Source organism: Musa acuminata, chromosome BXJ1-8 (assembly GCF_036884655.1).
Source record: "Musa acuminata AAA Group cultivar baxijiao chromosome BXJ1-8, Cavendish_Baxijiao_AAA, whole genome shotgun sequence".
In the NCBI taxonomy this organism is placed as follows: Eukaryota; Viridiplantae; Streptophyta; class Magnoliopsida; order Zingiberales; family Musaceae; genus Musa; species Musa acuminata.
Genome location: NC_088334.1, coordinates 4,106,546 through 4,123,375, shown reverse-complemented (window position 1 = coordinate 4,123,375; position 16,830 = coordinate 4,106,546). Strand labels below are relative to the sequence as shown.

General features: G+C 39.7%; 2 protein-coding genes across 2 annotated transcripts; both read left to right on the top strand.

Moving 5' to 3' along the window:
* Positions 1-2,554: 2,554 nt before the first annotated feature.
* On the top strand, positions 2,555-3,351 carry LOC103994320 (protein MIZU-KUSSEI 1-like). Its single transcript, XM_009414644.2, has one exon. It carries the CDS (start codon positions 2,587-2,589, stop codon positions 3,349-3,351), a length of 765 nt encoding a protein of 254 aa, XP_009412919.2. The 5' UTR covers positions 2,555-2,586.
* A 2,493-nt stretch (positions 3,352-5,844) lies between these two features.
* On the top strand, positions 5,845-15,481 carry LOC135587118 (uncharacterized). The gene is made up of 5 exons (XM_065078140.1): positions 5,845-5,970; positions 6,110-6,193; positions 10,167-10,780; positions 14,021-14,196; positions 14,679-15,481. Exons 2-5 carry the CDS (start codon positions 6,172-6,174, stop codon positions 15,163-15,165), a joined length of 1,299 nt encoding a protein of 432 aa, XP_064934212.1. The 5' UTR covers positions 5,845-5,970; positions 6,110-6,171; the 3' UTR covers positions 15,166-15,481.
* Positions 15,482-16,830: the final 1,349 nt, after the last annotated feature.

The following is a 16,830-nucleotide window of genomic DNA, read 5'->3' as shown; positions in this document are numbered from 1 at the left end:
GGAAAGATAGAACATAGTCAAGTAAATTATTTTATTTATATTAATTTGGTCATTTGTAAATTTGGATTTCAAAGTGAAGACATAAATCAACTCCATCCATATTGTATCAGTTTAGTTTTATATGACAAATTACAATTATTAATCTAGGTGTTTAATATTCACACGTGTGTAATATTTGACTCTGTGCTAATGGACCTTCAAGGGTATTCCATCGTCACACCTATTAGTTAGCAAAGTGTAATATTCATCATGTATACAATCAGTCATTTTTCTGCTACAAACCATTTCACATTATACCTTTTTTTACTTGTTTTTCATAGTTTCGTAATATAACAACCGTTAGTGATTAATGACACGATTAATGATTATGCACATGTCTCCTGTTAATAGGATGGACGCTATGCTTGTCAATGAAGCTATCCGTCATGGGTTGTAGATCGATGAAGTGGATGGGACGAGATGAGTTGTTGCCAACCTCAAAGGAGTCATATTTGAGATAACCCTAAAGCGAGATTAAGATTATATTAACAAGTGCATCTTCTTTGTCTACTTAGGAACACAAGGATGGTCAAATTGTGGCCGCACTATGTTTTTTTTAAGAATCCACTACAAAAGCTATTGCCAATCTCAAAGGAGTCATATTTGAGATAACCTAGTGAGATTTTTGTCAACAAGTGCATCTTCTTTGTCTATTCAGAATAAAAAAGTTCGTTAAATTATGACAACACCATATTTCTTGAGTTGTATTGTCATAGATTTAAAATTGGATATACGGGGTATCGATCCCCATAGCTCTCGCATGCTAAGTGAGCACTCTACTATCTGAGCTATATCCCTATAATTAATTTTATTTAGGAAAGAAAAAACATAGTCAAGTAGCTGATTTTATTTATATTAATTTGGTCATTTGTAGATTTGGATTTCAAAGTGAAGACAGAAATCAACTCCATCCATATTGTATTAGTGTTATTTTTATATGACAAATTATAATTCTTAATCCATGTGTTTAATATTCACACGTGTGTAACATTTGACTCTGTGCTAATGATGGACCTTCAGGAGTATTCCATTGTCATGTCTATTAGTTAGCAAAGTGGAATATTCATCATGTATACTGATATGGATAGTAATTACGATAAGACTCTGCTGACGTCAACCGATGCCTCATGCCTCGATCGGCGCAACTCCACTCGGTCAACCGAACCAGAACTCTGGCCGAGGCGCATTAACGCCTAACTCAGGCTTGGTTCTTTATGCCACGCCAACCCCAATGCCAGACGCTATCAGCCTGCCTCCTGCAGGCAGCCACATCAGATAACATCAAGCTTATCTATAAATACCCTCGAGTTCTAGACGAACGGGGGGGGATGCGGACAAACACAGACACAACACACGGAGGCTTTTCCTCCTCCTAAACCCCCTCCACATCATTGACTTGATCGTCGGAGGGGTCGGGCCGAGCTCCCGGCCCGACCTGTATGCAGGTGCGAGACGGGGTCAACTCTTCTCGCCGCTACGGCGAAGCACTCACCCCGACGCGGCGTCTCGACCGGACCGCCGAGACCGACCACTGGAAGACCTCGAAGGACGTCACCCAAGATCCCTTACATTCGGACCCCCGAACCGAGCCGCGACGGCCCCGAGGCCACGGCTTAAACAATTGCCCCCCGCATCATATACAATAAGTCATTTTTCTACTACAAACCATTTCACGTTATACCTCGTTTTACTTGTGTTTCACGGTTTCGTAATATAACAATTGTTAGTGATTAATAACACGATTAATAATTATGCGTATGTCTCCTGTTAACACGATTAACAGGATGGACGCTATTGTTGTCAGTGAAGCTATCCGTCATTGGTTGCAGATCGACGAAGTGGATGAGACGAGATCAATTGTTGCCGACCTCGAAGGAGTCATATTTGAGATAACCCTGAAGCGAGATTAAGATTATGTTAACAAGTGCATCTTCTTTGTCTACTCAAGAATAAAAGGATGGTTAAATTGTGATAGCACTATGTTTCTTTTAAGAATCCACTACAAAAGTTTTTGTCTATCTCGAAGGAATCATATTTGAGATAATCTTACGTTGAGATTTTTGTTAACAAGTGCATCTTCTTTGTCTATCATCCCCGTACCTCTCGTATGCTAAGCGAACACTCTACCATCTGAGCTGTATCCCCCAGTGGCATAATTTTTTAATAATTTTTATTTATGTTAAGTTTGTAAGAAAATACCAGTGTGGGCTCATTTTTATCGATTAGTATAAGATGGATGGATACGAGACAGTCTACAGTTGTGGGGCGTTGGCGGGAAGAAGCGTTTCCGGTGTGAAACCCGCACCCCTTCAATGCCCCTCTCTTCCCGCCTCAAAACATGCACAGCCATAACTCTTCACTAACTTAAGAGACGAAACGTAACCGCTCTCCCCCCTTCACCACCATCCTTCTCTCCCGCCATCCTCCTTCCTCCCTCCATCCGTCAAAGCTCTCTCTCTCTCTCAATATACATATATATTTAGGATTGTGCCGACAGCCGCCACCGGACGGACATTGCTCCGGCCGCTTTGCGTCGACAACCACCCCATGACACGGCCACCACCACCCCCTCCCCCGCCGGGCGAGGCGGCGGTGGATTCCGACGGGACGGAGACGGAGTCCAGTGTGCACCGGTTCCCGGTCACCCTGCTGCAGCCATCGCAACGGAAGCACCACCAGTCCAAACCCACCAGGTTCCTCCGCTCCTTCCGCTCCGCCTTCCGCTCCCTGCCCATCCTCGCCCCGCCCGGCTGCCACCTCCCAGCTGCCGCTCCCCACCAAGGCTCCCGCCACCGCGACGGCCACGTCCGCGGCGCCACCCGCACCACCGGCACCCTCTTCGGCCACCGCAAGGCCCGCATCACCCTCGCCTTCCAGGACAACCCCCGCAGCGTCCCCCACCTCCTCCTCGAGCTGGCCGTCCCCACCGCCAGGTTCATGCAGGACATGGGCTCCTCCGGCCTCATCCGCGTCGCCCTCGAGTGCGAGAAGAAGGCCGCCGCCGGCGCCGGCAAGAGCCGCGTGCTGGACGAGCCCATGTGGAGCGCCTTCGTCAACGGGCGCAACGTCGGCTACGCCGCCCGGCGGGAACCCACGGAACTGGACCTTGGCGTGATGCAGCTGCTGCACGCGGTGTCCATGGGCGCCGGCGTCCTGCCGGGGGACATGACCGACCCTTCCGATGGCGAGCTCACCTACATGCGCGCCTTCTTCGACCGGGTGGTCGGGTCCAAGGACTCGGAGACGTTCTACATGCTCAACCCCGACGGCAACGCCGGGCCGGAGCTCAGCATCTTCTTCGTTAGGATCTGATACAAATGTAATCCCTATTCATCTTAGCTTCTTCTCATGTAGAGATCAAATACGAGAGATTGTTAGGACAGAAGGCTTGGTAGAAACAAGCTGAGCTGTTCACCTTCCAAGGTTGCCATTGGCCATAAATGGCGGCAAGAAAAGGCCAGAGAGAGAGAGAGAGAGAGAGAGACTTCAGACAGTAGGAGATAACTCAAAAATCAACGATTGTAGACTCTTGAAATTGAGATGGGAAGGATTTTGCAATTAGAAATTGTATAGATTAATCGGTTTCTGCAAGGATTTGTTTATCTGTAATCAGCTGATTTGACTTTGAGAATCTAAAGAAAAGCAGAGAAGACAATCAATCTCTCGATCTCTTGTAGTTTCAAACAGGTACACAAAAAAGCTCAACTTCAATTTGTTCAGTATATATATCGGACATTTTATTAGAAAAGTTTTTATTGATGGATTTTTACCGAATAATACTCCCATAATTAGTTTTTATCTAAGGAATCTTTTTTCCCATCAAAGTGATAAACATACTCTTCTTCTCAACACCACTATAGTAATTGATGCAAACAATCGGAAAGGTTACAAACAAGGTTCGTTGTACCGTACCGATATATCGATCCGGGTTCGGTACGATACGGTACCGATGTACCGGACGGTACATTAGGGCATACCGAACGATACGCCCTAGTGTACCGAATATTTTTTTTATTTTTTTATATTGTAACAGTGCTATAGTATAATACTGTAGCACTATAGCAATACCGAACGTTCCGCGTATCGGTAACCTATCGGGGCGGTACGTTTCGATATCGCAAACCTTGGTTACAAGTAGAAATAGAAATAGAAAGCTTTGACACTATTAAAGTACTCTTCGTGGTAAGCCACAATCATACACCACATAACCTCTCTGTCATTAATCATTTCTGGCTTCACATTGAAACTTATATCTTTTGGAATTGAACATTTGAAATGGAGCTTGGTATGTCTTTTCAACTCCATTTTGGTATGTTTTCCTCAGTCAGGTTTCTGTCCCCAGTACAGAAAAAAAAATGAAGCAATCATTGTCCCATGGTGAAGCCTTCTACTAAGCATCAGTTAGTAGAGTGCAGGAGTTCTTCTGTCTCTGCACCATCTTCTCCATCACAGAAACAATGTTTCTGACAATTGTTCTGAGACAAAGAATCACAGTGAATATACTTGGTTTTTCTTGTAGAATTTGACACAAGTAGGGTTGTTTTAAGAGTGAGCTTATGCCTCTGTAATTTGCTGGCTTTGCATATTCTTAGGACATGGATTGTTATGCTATTAGTGGTTTGCTGTTTCTAAACTTTGAATCATTCTCTAACTTATGCTACATACTGCCCTTTCTCACTGAAATGAGAAGACACAACCTTTCTTACAGAGATTTGACTACCATTTACAGATTAAGCACTTACAACCAACTCAAGCAACTGTTTGGTTTTGCAGATTTAAAGTGCCTTAATCCATTGGAGATTCTTCGATTGTCATGTATTTAAACAATAATTTCATAAAAGAAATTGGTCTTTTAACTCTTAGGATTCCCTTTGACACCAGTAATATACTAATATTCAATATTCATAATTATCCAATTTACTCATAAAAAAATCAGGATTTTAGTTTTTATGAAAGAGTATACCTTTTTCAATTTTAACTAAGACATCCTCGATAAAAAAATATAAAAAGATGATGATTATCCTTTGACTAGTCCGATTCAATTAAGTCATAAATTATCTTCCATCTCCTTTGACCTCTCGTATCGTATCGTCGTCTCTTCTTTTCCTTTCATATCATCTCCCTCTTCGCCTCCTCTTCCTCAAAATTATATCCGTTTCTTAAATCATCATCTAATAAATATAATTATTCGAATTAAAATAACTTAAATATTTTTTTTGACCCTGAATCGAACACATCCACACGTTTGTGGTCGAGGGTCAAATATCAAGAGAAACATGTCCCACCTCTTGAGCGCCTCGGCTCACCAAATCCTCCGTGCCCGTCTTTCATACCACCACGATGGGCCGGTGGTCCCCAAACGTGTCATAATCCGCTTCCGAAACTGTGGACCCCGCCTAAGCCGATGTATCATTGGATCGCATACGCGGGCCGGCCTCCACGCAGCGATCCGCGGCTCCGCCGTTGCGGCACCACCGCCCCGTGACGGTTGGGACGCCCCACCATGCCATCAATGTAACGGATCCCCTGCGAGCGTCGTGGCTCCTCCGCACCTTCCTCCTGGCTTCTGACCGTAGGATTCACCAGCTGTCGATCATCCGGTGCGCTATCGGGGAAGCAATGAAAACATCTCTCACGAGGGCCCACTAGGAACCGAAACACAAGCGCGGGGCCCCTTTTTTCCCTCCACTCTAAATTCCACGAGGAAAAGCAGCACTTATCCACCAACGATTGATGGCCACGTATAAGTTAAGACCATTCGGCTTCGGATGAGATCGGTGTCCTCTGTTCTGTAGCAAACAGTGAATCCGGAACCATTTACCCTGACACAGGTCTCGTCTTATAGCGAAGAAGCGAGACCCAGTTGTGCACGGAGGCCGCTCGCTCGTCTCGCTGCCCTCTCTCCTCTTCCTCCGATCCCCTCACGCACATGTAAGAACGGCGACGGAGAAAGATCCGAGCTTTCCTTCTTTTCTCGATCGAATTGAAGCCCAATTTGTTTGATTTCTGATCACCTTGTTCCGTTTGTCTTGCTGGATCTTGATATTGTCTCGATCTTGGTGGGTTTTAGGTCGAGCGATGGGGAGCAGAATCTGATCCGTGCTTTGGAGGGACCAAGCTTCCTCGGCGATCATGATTGATCCGGCGGCCCAAGGTAGGGTATTCTCATCGTTTTCTCGCGTCGGATCTTTGAATTCTTTACTGGTTTCTTGGGTGAAAGATCGGCACCCTTTTCGGGTTAGTGGTCGATCTTGACGGTTGCGATGGTGGGACGGTGAGAATTAGGGATGATGGTACTCGTTCTTGATCCGGAAAATTTTTTACGGTCCGACGTATCAATAGATTTTCCTTCTGAGAGTAGTTCGAAGGACATTGTTTTTATTTTTCTTGTTCAGGGTTTCTGAAATACCTGCGGACGTTGTTCTGGTTCTTTTCGTTGGTCATTCTTGCTAAAATTTTGTTAGGTTTGTATTGACTGTAACGTGTTTGTGTTTTTCTTAGATCGGATCCTTAGACGAAATCAGCAATTGAAATTATTTTGTCCCAGAAGTGGGTTATGCAGTAAAATACATGCCCTCTTTAGGTCATATGGCTTTGTATGTCTCCTAACTTTCAATTAATCGGAAAACTTTCTGCCTAGGGTGGAAACTTATGCTCATTTTTTTTAGGTTTGCGCTAATTTAGAATGTGAAATAAAAAGGACACTATCTCACAAACATACATTGAATTTACAGCTTGAGATGGTAAATACTGAAGCATATTATCACATAGCTGTTTGTTTTTCTTTCTTTATGGAATGTTAATAACTGATTACGTTTGTCAATTAGACTGTACTCATTGAATTGTTGTCCTCTGAAAAATTTTACATATACTGATCAGGAAGTTCTTAGGTTCATCCCCAGTCAATCCTCAAAATAATATAGAGTAGTTTAATTCTTCTGTGAATGTTGTGCTAATCTATCAATAGTCCGATACAATACAAAGTCATGGACAAGCATCCTTAAGTTTTGCAAATTGAAGCTATTATGGAAAATACTCATTGGTTACTGAATTTGAAGGTGAAAAACGAGAAAAAATTTAATGGTGCTTCAAGAAGTGTTATTACGCTTTTGAAGTGTAATGTCAAATATTTGTCTTTCTCGTCATTTATAAATTACCACCTATTAGGCATGGTGTTACTCAGATGAACCAGGAAAGCATCTGCAAATTAGTTTAGAAAAGGAAAATAATAACATAGGAGGACATGACAAAATAGTGAAATATTAATATAAATGATATATGCACATAGAAAAGGTTTGAAGAGCACTGACTTAACTAAGAGCTGAGAGATTATGATGTATCATGAATGGATCAGTACATAAGGGAGGAGCAGTACCACTCTAGGAATTTTATTTAAAGTAACCAACAATTCTTCATAGAGTGTAACTGGAGATTGTGGTGTTTCACACAATGCACATTCTGGATGGACATCTTCATAAATAATACTTCTCTTCATCCTGCGTTGCTACATGTCATGCAGGTACTTGGCCCATTTAACATAATCCTAATTGGACACCCTACATAAAATGACTCCATTACTTGGATACTGTAAGTACTACTATCTCATAATAACAGATTCTCCATGGTTAAATGTAACAAAGATTCTTAAATAGACATGACTTCTAGGAATCTATTGACTGAACCATGTAATGTTGGCACTTTTGAACGACCTTAGAACTTCCTAAAAGTATAGTTAGATAAAATATCAACTACAAAATATATGAAATAGGAAATCTAGTTTCAAGATTCATAAATAAATTGACTTTCTTTGAGGACTAGTAACTTGAAGATAAACCTATTTTGGACTAATCTAATCCTACACTTGAGATACATCAAGGGCCTATGGAGACAACTTGCCTGGATGATTAGATTCCTCTGTTAGCAGGCAAAGGTTGCCATATAAAGATATCACCGTGCAAGAAACAATTCAGAAAATTTGAAGTAGCTAGGAAGTTTGAATAAGTCAAACTTGGTAGTTGATGTGCTGGTTGATCCAGGATATGTATAGAGAGTTGGTTTAATTTCAAAGTTTTGGTTCATATTGATAAAATTATCAAGATACTTGTTATGCACAGAAAGCAGTGCCTATTAATATAACTTATCAGAGGACATTGAGAAGAAACAAAGAGAGAACAGTTTCTAAAAAGCGAAGGATCTCAGTGGACTCTATAATATGTGAACCACATGCAAACAAGAAAAGAAAGTTCTAAAAAAAGAAGATTATAAAGAAATGAAATGGAAAAGAAACAGGTCTATGACCAGATGAAATTTTCATCAATTCTCATAGTTCATTACAGTGTTTAGAATAATCTAATCATGTCCTCAGATTGTGGTATGACCATATGGATACTTCCAATAAAAAAAGAAGAAGAAAGAACATATCTGTATATTGCTGCTGATCTAGATTAGCACTCAGCTAACCAGAAAAAGGAAGGAAAGCTGCTTAAAGTTTTTCCTTACTCCTCTCAGTTGCATCTTTCTCTCTTTAAGAAATCAAGTTCATCTAGTGCTAATCTAACAATAATGTGGCAACTTTTGGATGCCTAATGTTGGCTTAAGTAGGAGGCTAATATTGAAATAAGGACCAGCAAGAAGAACTAATTTATTACTTAGAAATCAACTATTTTTGTCTTGTGTTAATTTGTCTTTTAAGGTCTTAATTAGAATATTATATATGGTAATTGTTGTCCACCATTTTTTAGAATCATTTGATTAGTGAACTAGAAACCTCAAGTCTAAAATTTCATGCTTATTAAAGCGGATTTTGCTTGTTGCTTTTTAATTATTTAATAAAAAGGTGGCTGAGCTGATATCAATTTGGTAGGTGTTAGTACTCTTCTTCTATAGTTATGACCAAAATAAAGCTGGGCCCACTTACTTATTCATGCAAAATAAACAGTATGGAAATTGGTGTTACAAGATTTTTGCTGGCCTCCCCTTATTCTGTTCTTGCTTTGATTGTATTAGCTAGTCTCGCTCTGGCTTTATATTATAACATTCCGTTCCTCCCATACATATGTGCTAAAAAGTAAAAACTATATGAAAATATAGATTTTTGACATACAATCAGATTTTAGTGCTGCTCTGAATTAGCTCATGTTCAATGGGTTATATTTGAATTAGTGGTTCATCAGACTATTCACTTTCAAGCACTAACAGTTGCAGATTTCAAATATAATAACCTATTCCAATGCATGAAGAATAATGGCAGAATACATGATTGGCAACATTCATCCACTTGGAGAAAAAGAAGCATGAGTGGAAATTTGATGCACTTGCAATGTTGAAGGAGCTCTTTGCTTTTATTCAGGTGATGATGCCAATACCAGAGAAGATTTGGCATGAAAGATGTAACAAAAGAGGAGGATTGAAAAGAAAATCCAGTTATTTAAAAGAATCCATTATTGATTTTTTGTGGAAGTACTGATAAAAACGGAATGAATTTATTTTCAGAGGTAGTTGCGATGCAAGAATATCATTATGTTAACATTGATCAAACAATTGATCAAAGGAACTTATAACTTGTGTTCATAATTGCTGTGTAATCTTATCCCCCGAGTCCCAACAACATAACCCTTGTTGTAAATTTATAATTTTTTTTAGTGCGATGGAAGTTTGTCCAATTATGTGTTTTGCCAACACATTGCACATGCATGTCAAACTTGTATGGGTTGGGGGATGGTGCTCTTGTTTCTTTTTCTTTTTGAAACTCAGTGATTCTTTTGGCCAATATTTACATTGTTCTTTTCTTTAAAACTTTGCCTCGAGTATGCTGCATATGTCATACTTCGATAAAGTAAGCTACTACATGTGACTTTTGATTAAAACAAAAGGTTTGTGATGTTTATTATGCTATCTCACAAAATCTTTGGCACACAATTGTTTTCCTCAGCCATTGTTTTGCTATAAATTGCTATCAAGAATTTTTTACCTCATATTGAGGGGCATGCAAAGTGCCAAAGCAGGCTTGTTGTGGACTGAGCATTTAGTGAATGCTGTCAATTTTCAATTCACGTGGATCTTTCTTTTGTAATCATGTTACATATATGCAACTTTGGCTTTTGCTTATGTTATTTACTCGAGTGCAGATAAAATGCAAGGAAACCATGAGGCATCCTCAGGATGCCCTAAAGATAATGCATCTCATTCGAACTCTCAAGAAAGTGGAAATGTTGTTCAACGGTTTCCTGAGCTAAAAGATGGAAAGGATTTACCTGTTTGTGATTTTACAAAAGCAAATAACTCAATGAGTTGGGAGCCCTATGCAATACTAAATCAAGGTTACAGTGGACCTTTCTACAGACAAGAAACACTTGCACTGCCATTTCCCCATCCTGATTTTTTAATGTTGCGGCAAGTCCAACTGAATGCTTTTGAGAACAATGTCTATCCAGTAACCCGGGATTATCCATTTCCTGTTGAAAACGGATTTAGTTATATGCCACCAGTCAAGATGTTTTCCCAAGTTCACCCACATAAATTTCAAATTCAAGAATTTCAGTACTTTGTAGTTATTGACTTCGAGGCCACATGTGACAAGGAAAGGAATCCACATCCACAGGAGATCATTGAGTTCCCATCTGTCTTAGTCAACAGTGCAACTGGTCAACTAGAAGCTGTTTTTCAAACATATGTGCGGCCTGCATATCATCAACATCTTACTGATTTCTGCAAGGAACTCACTGGGATACAACAAATTCAGGTTATGAATTCATTCTCTGTCCCCCCCTCCCCTCTCTCCTTTTTTTGGTTATTTGTTACATTTCTCAATATAGGATAATTATATTTATTTCTTAGCTATGAGTTATGACAATACCAGTCCATATAAATTGTTGCTTTAATGATATTTAATCTCACATGGAATACATGTATTATGGAACATCATATTTCTGAATGGTGGTTGTTTCCTTATCATACTGATTGGCTGACTGCTTCATGATATTAGGAGAAATGAATTTTCATTCCTTAATATGCATTTTTTGGTGAGACTCTCACTGAAAACCCTTGTTTGTGCCGAGAGTCTTTCCTTTTTATCAAAACATTGTCTTAGCTAAATGCAAGTGGTTCTTTGGTTTCTGACAGTTTGCACATACTGAGATTTACCAACTTGCTGCTAGTCAGCTCCAACGTTTATACTTGCTCATGCTTGATGTGAACGTCAATTGACAAAAAACATTAACCAAGGGGGCAAACCATTTTTTTCTTGAGGTTGACACTGAATAGTATAGATTGACATTGAATGCAGCTTCTTTTGGTACTGTCTAATGACTTGCGATGAAATGGTGTCATGCAGGTCTATGAAGGCATAGAATATATTCTGCCAACACACAACACTCCAAGGCATATTGTATAAGAAAGAAGCAAACTATTTCATGAAACATACTACAAGAAGAAAAAAGTTAAATGGCTTGTTCTGGTCCAAAAATCAGATTGTAGTTAAATATTCCATTGTTTGTTCAACAACCACATTGCTGTAAACATGTTTGTTGGCTCTTTAACATTTTTTCAAAGAGATGGAATCAGTCAAATCCGTTTTGGAGTTCCCAAGGTTAACAGAATAAAACTTTTCCGTATGTTAAAGTAGTAAACACCTTGTTCCTTGGCCTAGCTTAGTTTGAACTTTGAAGAACTAAGGAACAAGTAAAAGTATTAGTTTGCATAGTATGCTAGAATGGCTTAGTGGCTCATTTAACAAATTGAAGCTGTTGTGCTATCTTTCCACCTCTGTCAGGATGATATGGGACGGCATCTACTGTATGCTTATTTTATTTTCTTTTTTTGGGCAGTCGTTTGTCAACTTTTTTATGATAAGTTTTTTGTGAAGAGCCCTAAATTTGTTTAGATATAAGTTCGTTAAGAATTAATATGTGAATTCATTAATTGATTGTTGGGGAGTAGAACTGATATAGGACAACCTAGAGGGTGCTACGGCTCATTGGGGTTGGCAATTGAATGAGCAACAAGAGAATATAAAAGAGACAAAATAGAGAAGATGATTCGAGAAAACATGTTTAATTCATATAAAAACCAATTGAACAATAAAATACAAATAGCAGGTTCAAACATATACCAGGCTTGAGTGGAGAAATAGACATTGATGCTGCCCTTTTCCAGTAATGGCCCACATTATACCTTTTTCTCCCTTTTCATATACCCCTTATGTACAAGAAGAAAAGAATATTTTTGACAAGCTTACAATAAAAAAATTACAATCAAGAATTCCATCCCTTTAACTGAGGTCTATAAACTTTCTTTCGTTAGGGTTGATATACTTCTAAATGAATTTTGGAAGATTATCTACCCTTTGTACATAATACTTGATCGATATAGGTTTCCTTATTCGTGGATTCTTCAATCAATCCTGAACTGATTAGGATGAGATCCTCAGCCAAGTTCATTTCAAAGGACTAAAACTGTTCGAAAGAAAAAAAAGAAGTTGACTAAAATGTAAAACTTGTTAAATCCAGTCCGAACCTAAGTTCACGAATGCAAAGGATTCGAGTTGGCCTTTCTTCTGCATTTAATATAGGCTCAAATTTTGCCTCGATTTTTCTATGCTATCTTTTGCTGATTTGAGGATCTGTTTTTATTAATTTTTACGCATATCAGTTTATCCTCATTTTCTGCTTGAATTTCATTATGCGTGTAAAGAGTTTTTGATTAATTGTTTTCTTCTTTTCACAGATATAATTGGATTTGGTTATTTCTCTATAGTCTTTTACCAAGTTTGCAAAGAAATTGTATCTGCTGATTTGAGGTTTTTAGATACTGGTTTTATTAACTTGTTAGATGGTACGGTACTGAGACATCGAACGGTATACTAACTGTACTGCTTGTTGTTGCAGAATAAATTAATACAAAATTAAAATGAGCAGTATAAGGATGCTACCTAGCCGATCCCAAATAGTTGGGACTTATGGCTTTGTTTGTTGTTGTCCTTGTAATATAAGGAATGCCACCGAGCTGCATGACCTGTCACTGGTGCTTGGTTGGACCAGTAATTACTAGTCCATGTTGTACCTATTTATTCGCCATTTTAAGTCATGATTGGATTAACCCAAAGAAAAACAATCTAGTAAGATTCTCTTTTTTTGCTTTGATATGAGTAAGGATGGTTTAAGAGTGATTTCTGTTGAATCTAGAACGTGTGCTTAAGTAAAAGAAATGGTTACTCAAACTCTTAGGTGGTCTCATTTAGTCTTCGTGGTTGTTTATGTAGACATATGTGGTTGCATAAAGGATTGTCTAAGAGTATATTTCTGTTCACTCTAGAATGTGTGGTTAAGTACAAGAAGTCATTACGCAACTGTTCTGTAGCCAATGCTTTAAGTTAGTGTAGATGGTTATTAAATCATTGATTAATAGTTGACTGTTATGGCTGCTCCCTGGCATACCCATCTTTCTCATGTTCTGATGGGAAAAAATGTATATCTATCCAGTTTGTGCAGACATCAAAAGCTTTCTGCAAATGCTGCTTAAGGCTTATTAATATGTTTTAAGCTAGATACAGCTGCTTAATCTATCAAGATAAGTGTTTTATGCCCTTGGTCATTGGCAAAGCATATGTGATGCTGCCCAACTTTGAAGCCTGAAGATGGTTCTGTTTTTCTTGTCTGCGACAATTTCAGTATTGGCAAAATTCATATGCCATCGGGACCTATCATTTCATGGTTTAAATTAATAATGACAAATCCTTTTTTGATTATAGTTTTCATGTTGAATTCATTTCTCCAAATGTCATTGTGTTGATTCCCAAAATCTAGAACTTGTTTTTCTAGTAGCAAATTGAAGTCTTCTAACAACATTGCTACTATCCAACCAGTAACCGTAATGAATTTTGTTGGACAAAGTACTGCTTGAGATTGGTCACGTTCAGTTGAATAGTTTGCTTGATATTATATCAATACGAAGGTGTTAACCTTTTCCTTTTCTGGAGTTTCAGGTAGACAGAGGTGTTCCTCTAAGTGAAGCTCTACTCATGCATGATAAATGGCTAGAAAAGAAAGGAATCAAGCACAAAAACTTTGCTGTAGTGACATGGTCTAACTGGGATTGTCGTGTTATGTTAGAATCTGAATGCAAATTCAAAAGGATCAGGAAGCCTCCCTATTTTAACAGGTAACTATCATGCATTTTGATGGTTCACCAATCTTCTTTACAGCGGAGTACCCACTCTTCCTTGCCATGATTGTGTGTTTCATCTGATTAGTAATAGTTGTTCTAGACACGATGTAGATTTTCTTCATGAAGTTCATTAATTGGTCACCATGATTCTGCTGGCAGAACTTTTTACCATAAACTTCTCATACTCCTCTTTCTATGTATGTATATCAAACCTATTAGACTTAATCTCGAGATCAATCCATGCTGCTCTTGCTTTTTAATGACAAAGCAGGAAAGAATGCTTGTTGACACTTTGCCAGACGACATCGTTGTGTATTTAATTATGAGGTTGTTGATAAATCTGCTTCCAACAAGTTCATCAATGTATCTCTTTCATGTCTTAATTCACTGCTCAGCAAAGACATTTTATTAAACATACATTGAATGCAATTGATTTCAAAGTGATGAAAACATCTCTTCTCCATTATTTCGAGCAGGTGGATCAACTTAAAGGTTCCGTTTCAGGAAATGTTTCATGGTGTTCGCTGCAATCTCAAGGAGGCTGTCCAGCTTGCCGGTTTGACATGGGAGGGCCGTGCACACTGCGGCCTCGATGATGCTCGTAATACTGCCCGCCTCCTCGTTCATCTCATGGATATGGGCTTTAAGTTCTCCATCACCAATTCCTTAATGTCACAGACTTCAGAGTTCCCCCTTAAATATGAGACGTCACGAAATATTTTGTTAGATCAAAACCAGCACACCCAAAAACCCAAAGAGCTGGTAGGTGCTCCTTTCCAGTTTCATCCCTTTGTGAGCTCTGGTGGAAAGGAGAGGCAAATGTTTTGCTACTGTGGGGTGTTGAGCAGCAAGTGTGTCGTCCGCAAGCCGGGACCAACCCAAGGCAGATGCTTCTTTGGGTGCGGGAATTGGACTGCTTCTAGGCGCGCTGTCTGTAACTACTTTGCATGGGCATCTCCCTGACGGAAGGGCATATGTTGGTTGGTTGATGCTTGGAAGAATCATCTGTGTACAACAAGGATGAGGGATAACTTGGTCCTGTAACTTAAAGCAATCAATCAGGTGTTGGTGCTTGCCTAGGTGTGGCTCTTCATGATATATATAATCTATATCTATATATAGCGCTAGAACTCTTTGTGTGTGTCAATTGAAGGTCCTCTAGGTAGTATCTAACCTTTGATACTGACTTCTTGTTGATAGAAGATAATGGGGGATTGGATGCTGCTTAGGATATCTTACCATCTTTAAATAATATCTATGTCGTGGACCTTTTTCTTCCTGTCTTTTTTACTCAATGCAGTGTGCAATTCATTCATTCTGTTGTCTCACTTTTTTTTACCTTATTTTTTAAGACTTGTTGGTGTATGGAAAAGCAAATACTACTTATGTAGTGTGATCAGCTTGCATGCTTTAATATAAATGTGTTCGTATCCCACCATATGAAAAGGTTTCGATGACACGCTTGTTGTCACACACACACAGTATTTATTCTACTACGATTTCTGAGAACAAATAAGCTGCTGTAACGGGTCTTCAAACTAGTTGAATTTTTCTCTTCTTATGATTGTTTTATTGTGTGCCCCCCATCGATCTCTTTTCCATCCCAAGGTTTGCCGTACCGTCCGGTACGGGCGGTACGTACCGATCCGATAGACCAGTGGTACGCGAGTGGTATACCGTACCGAGCCCGAGTTGAAACGTCGGTACGATACGGTATGGTGAATCTTGTTCCATCCATCCATCCCACTCACCCACCAAATACTACTGGATGTCGATATTTAGCGCAACGATGACTACCAACCGGTGGCAATTATTAATTCGATGGCTGCAAGAATTTGGTTGGAGTGGCAACCCACAGGAACCCCAAACGTGAAGTGACAGACGCCACATTAGAAGGCCAACAACGACGGCCCACAAGACGCTATCTCACCAACTAGGAAGTCCACCCGCCGCGGTGGGCGTCGTAGGTAGAGGGGAGCGACGGCTAGCAGCTTTATATCTTTGACTTTGTTGTCTCTATTCATCCATTCTTTCCTTCCGAGTACATTAATCTCCCCGAGAAAGTAATTTGTGTGTTACTACTTTACGACGAAAATAAAGATGAACTATAGCTTAATCTCTCTCATGTTGCCAATAACTAAAAGATTACTACAACATGATATAGTCTCAATCAAGTAACAGTTGGTAGAGAAAGAAAGGTATCGTATCGTATCGTTCAAACACTTGCGAGCAAAGTAATTAATTTATGAGACCATCATGCACACGGTGGTGACAGGGAATCGCCTTTTTAGTTTTGTCTTTGTTTGAAGTGGAAGCTACACCAGCAGACCACATTGCTGTCTGGCCCTCCTCATCCATGATTTCCTTCGCCGTCGGTGTCTTCCCATTGCAAATCCTTGAAACAGTTGCCACCAACCTCTTCGCACCCACCCAACCGCACACTCGGTGTCTGCTCCACTTACTGAGAACCTTCTCGGCTTGTGTGTTCGTGGTGGAGACCCTAATATCTTATCCGACCTTCTAAAGTGGACGGCAACAGCGGCTAATGGATCCATCATGATAGTTTTGATTCATTATAGATGGAGTATGAAACGATCAACTTGTTTGGTGAGCAATGCTCTTCGAGTT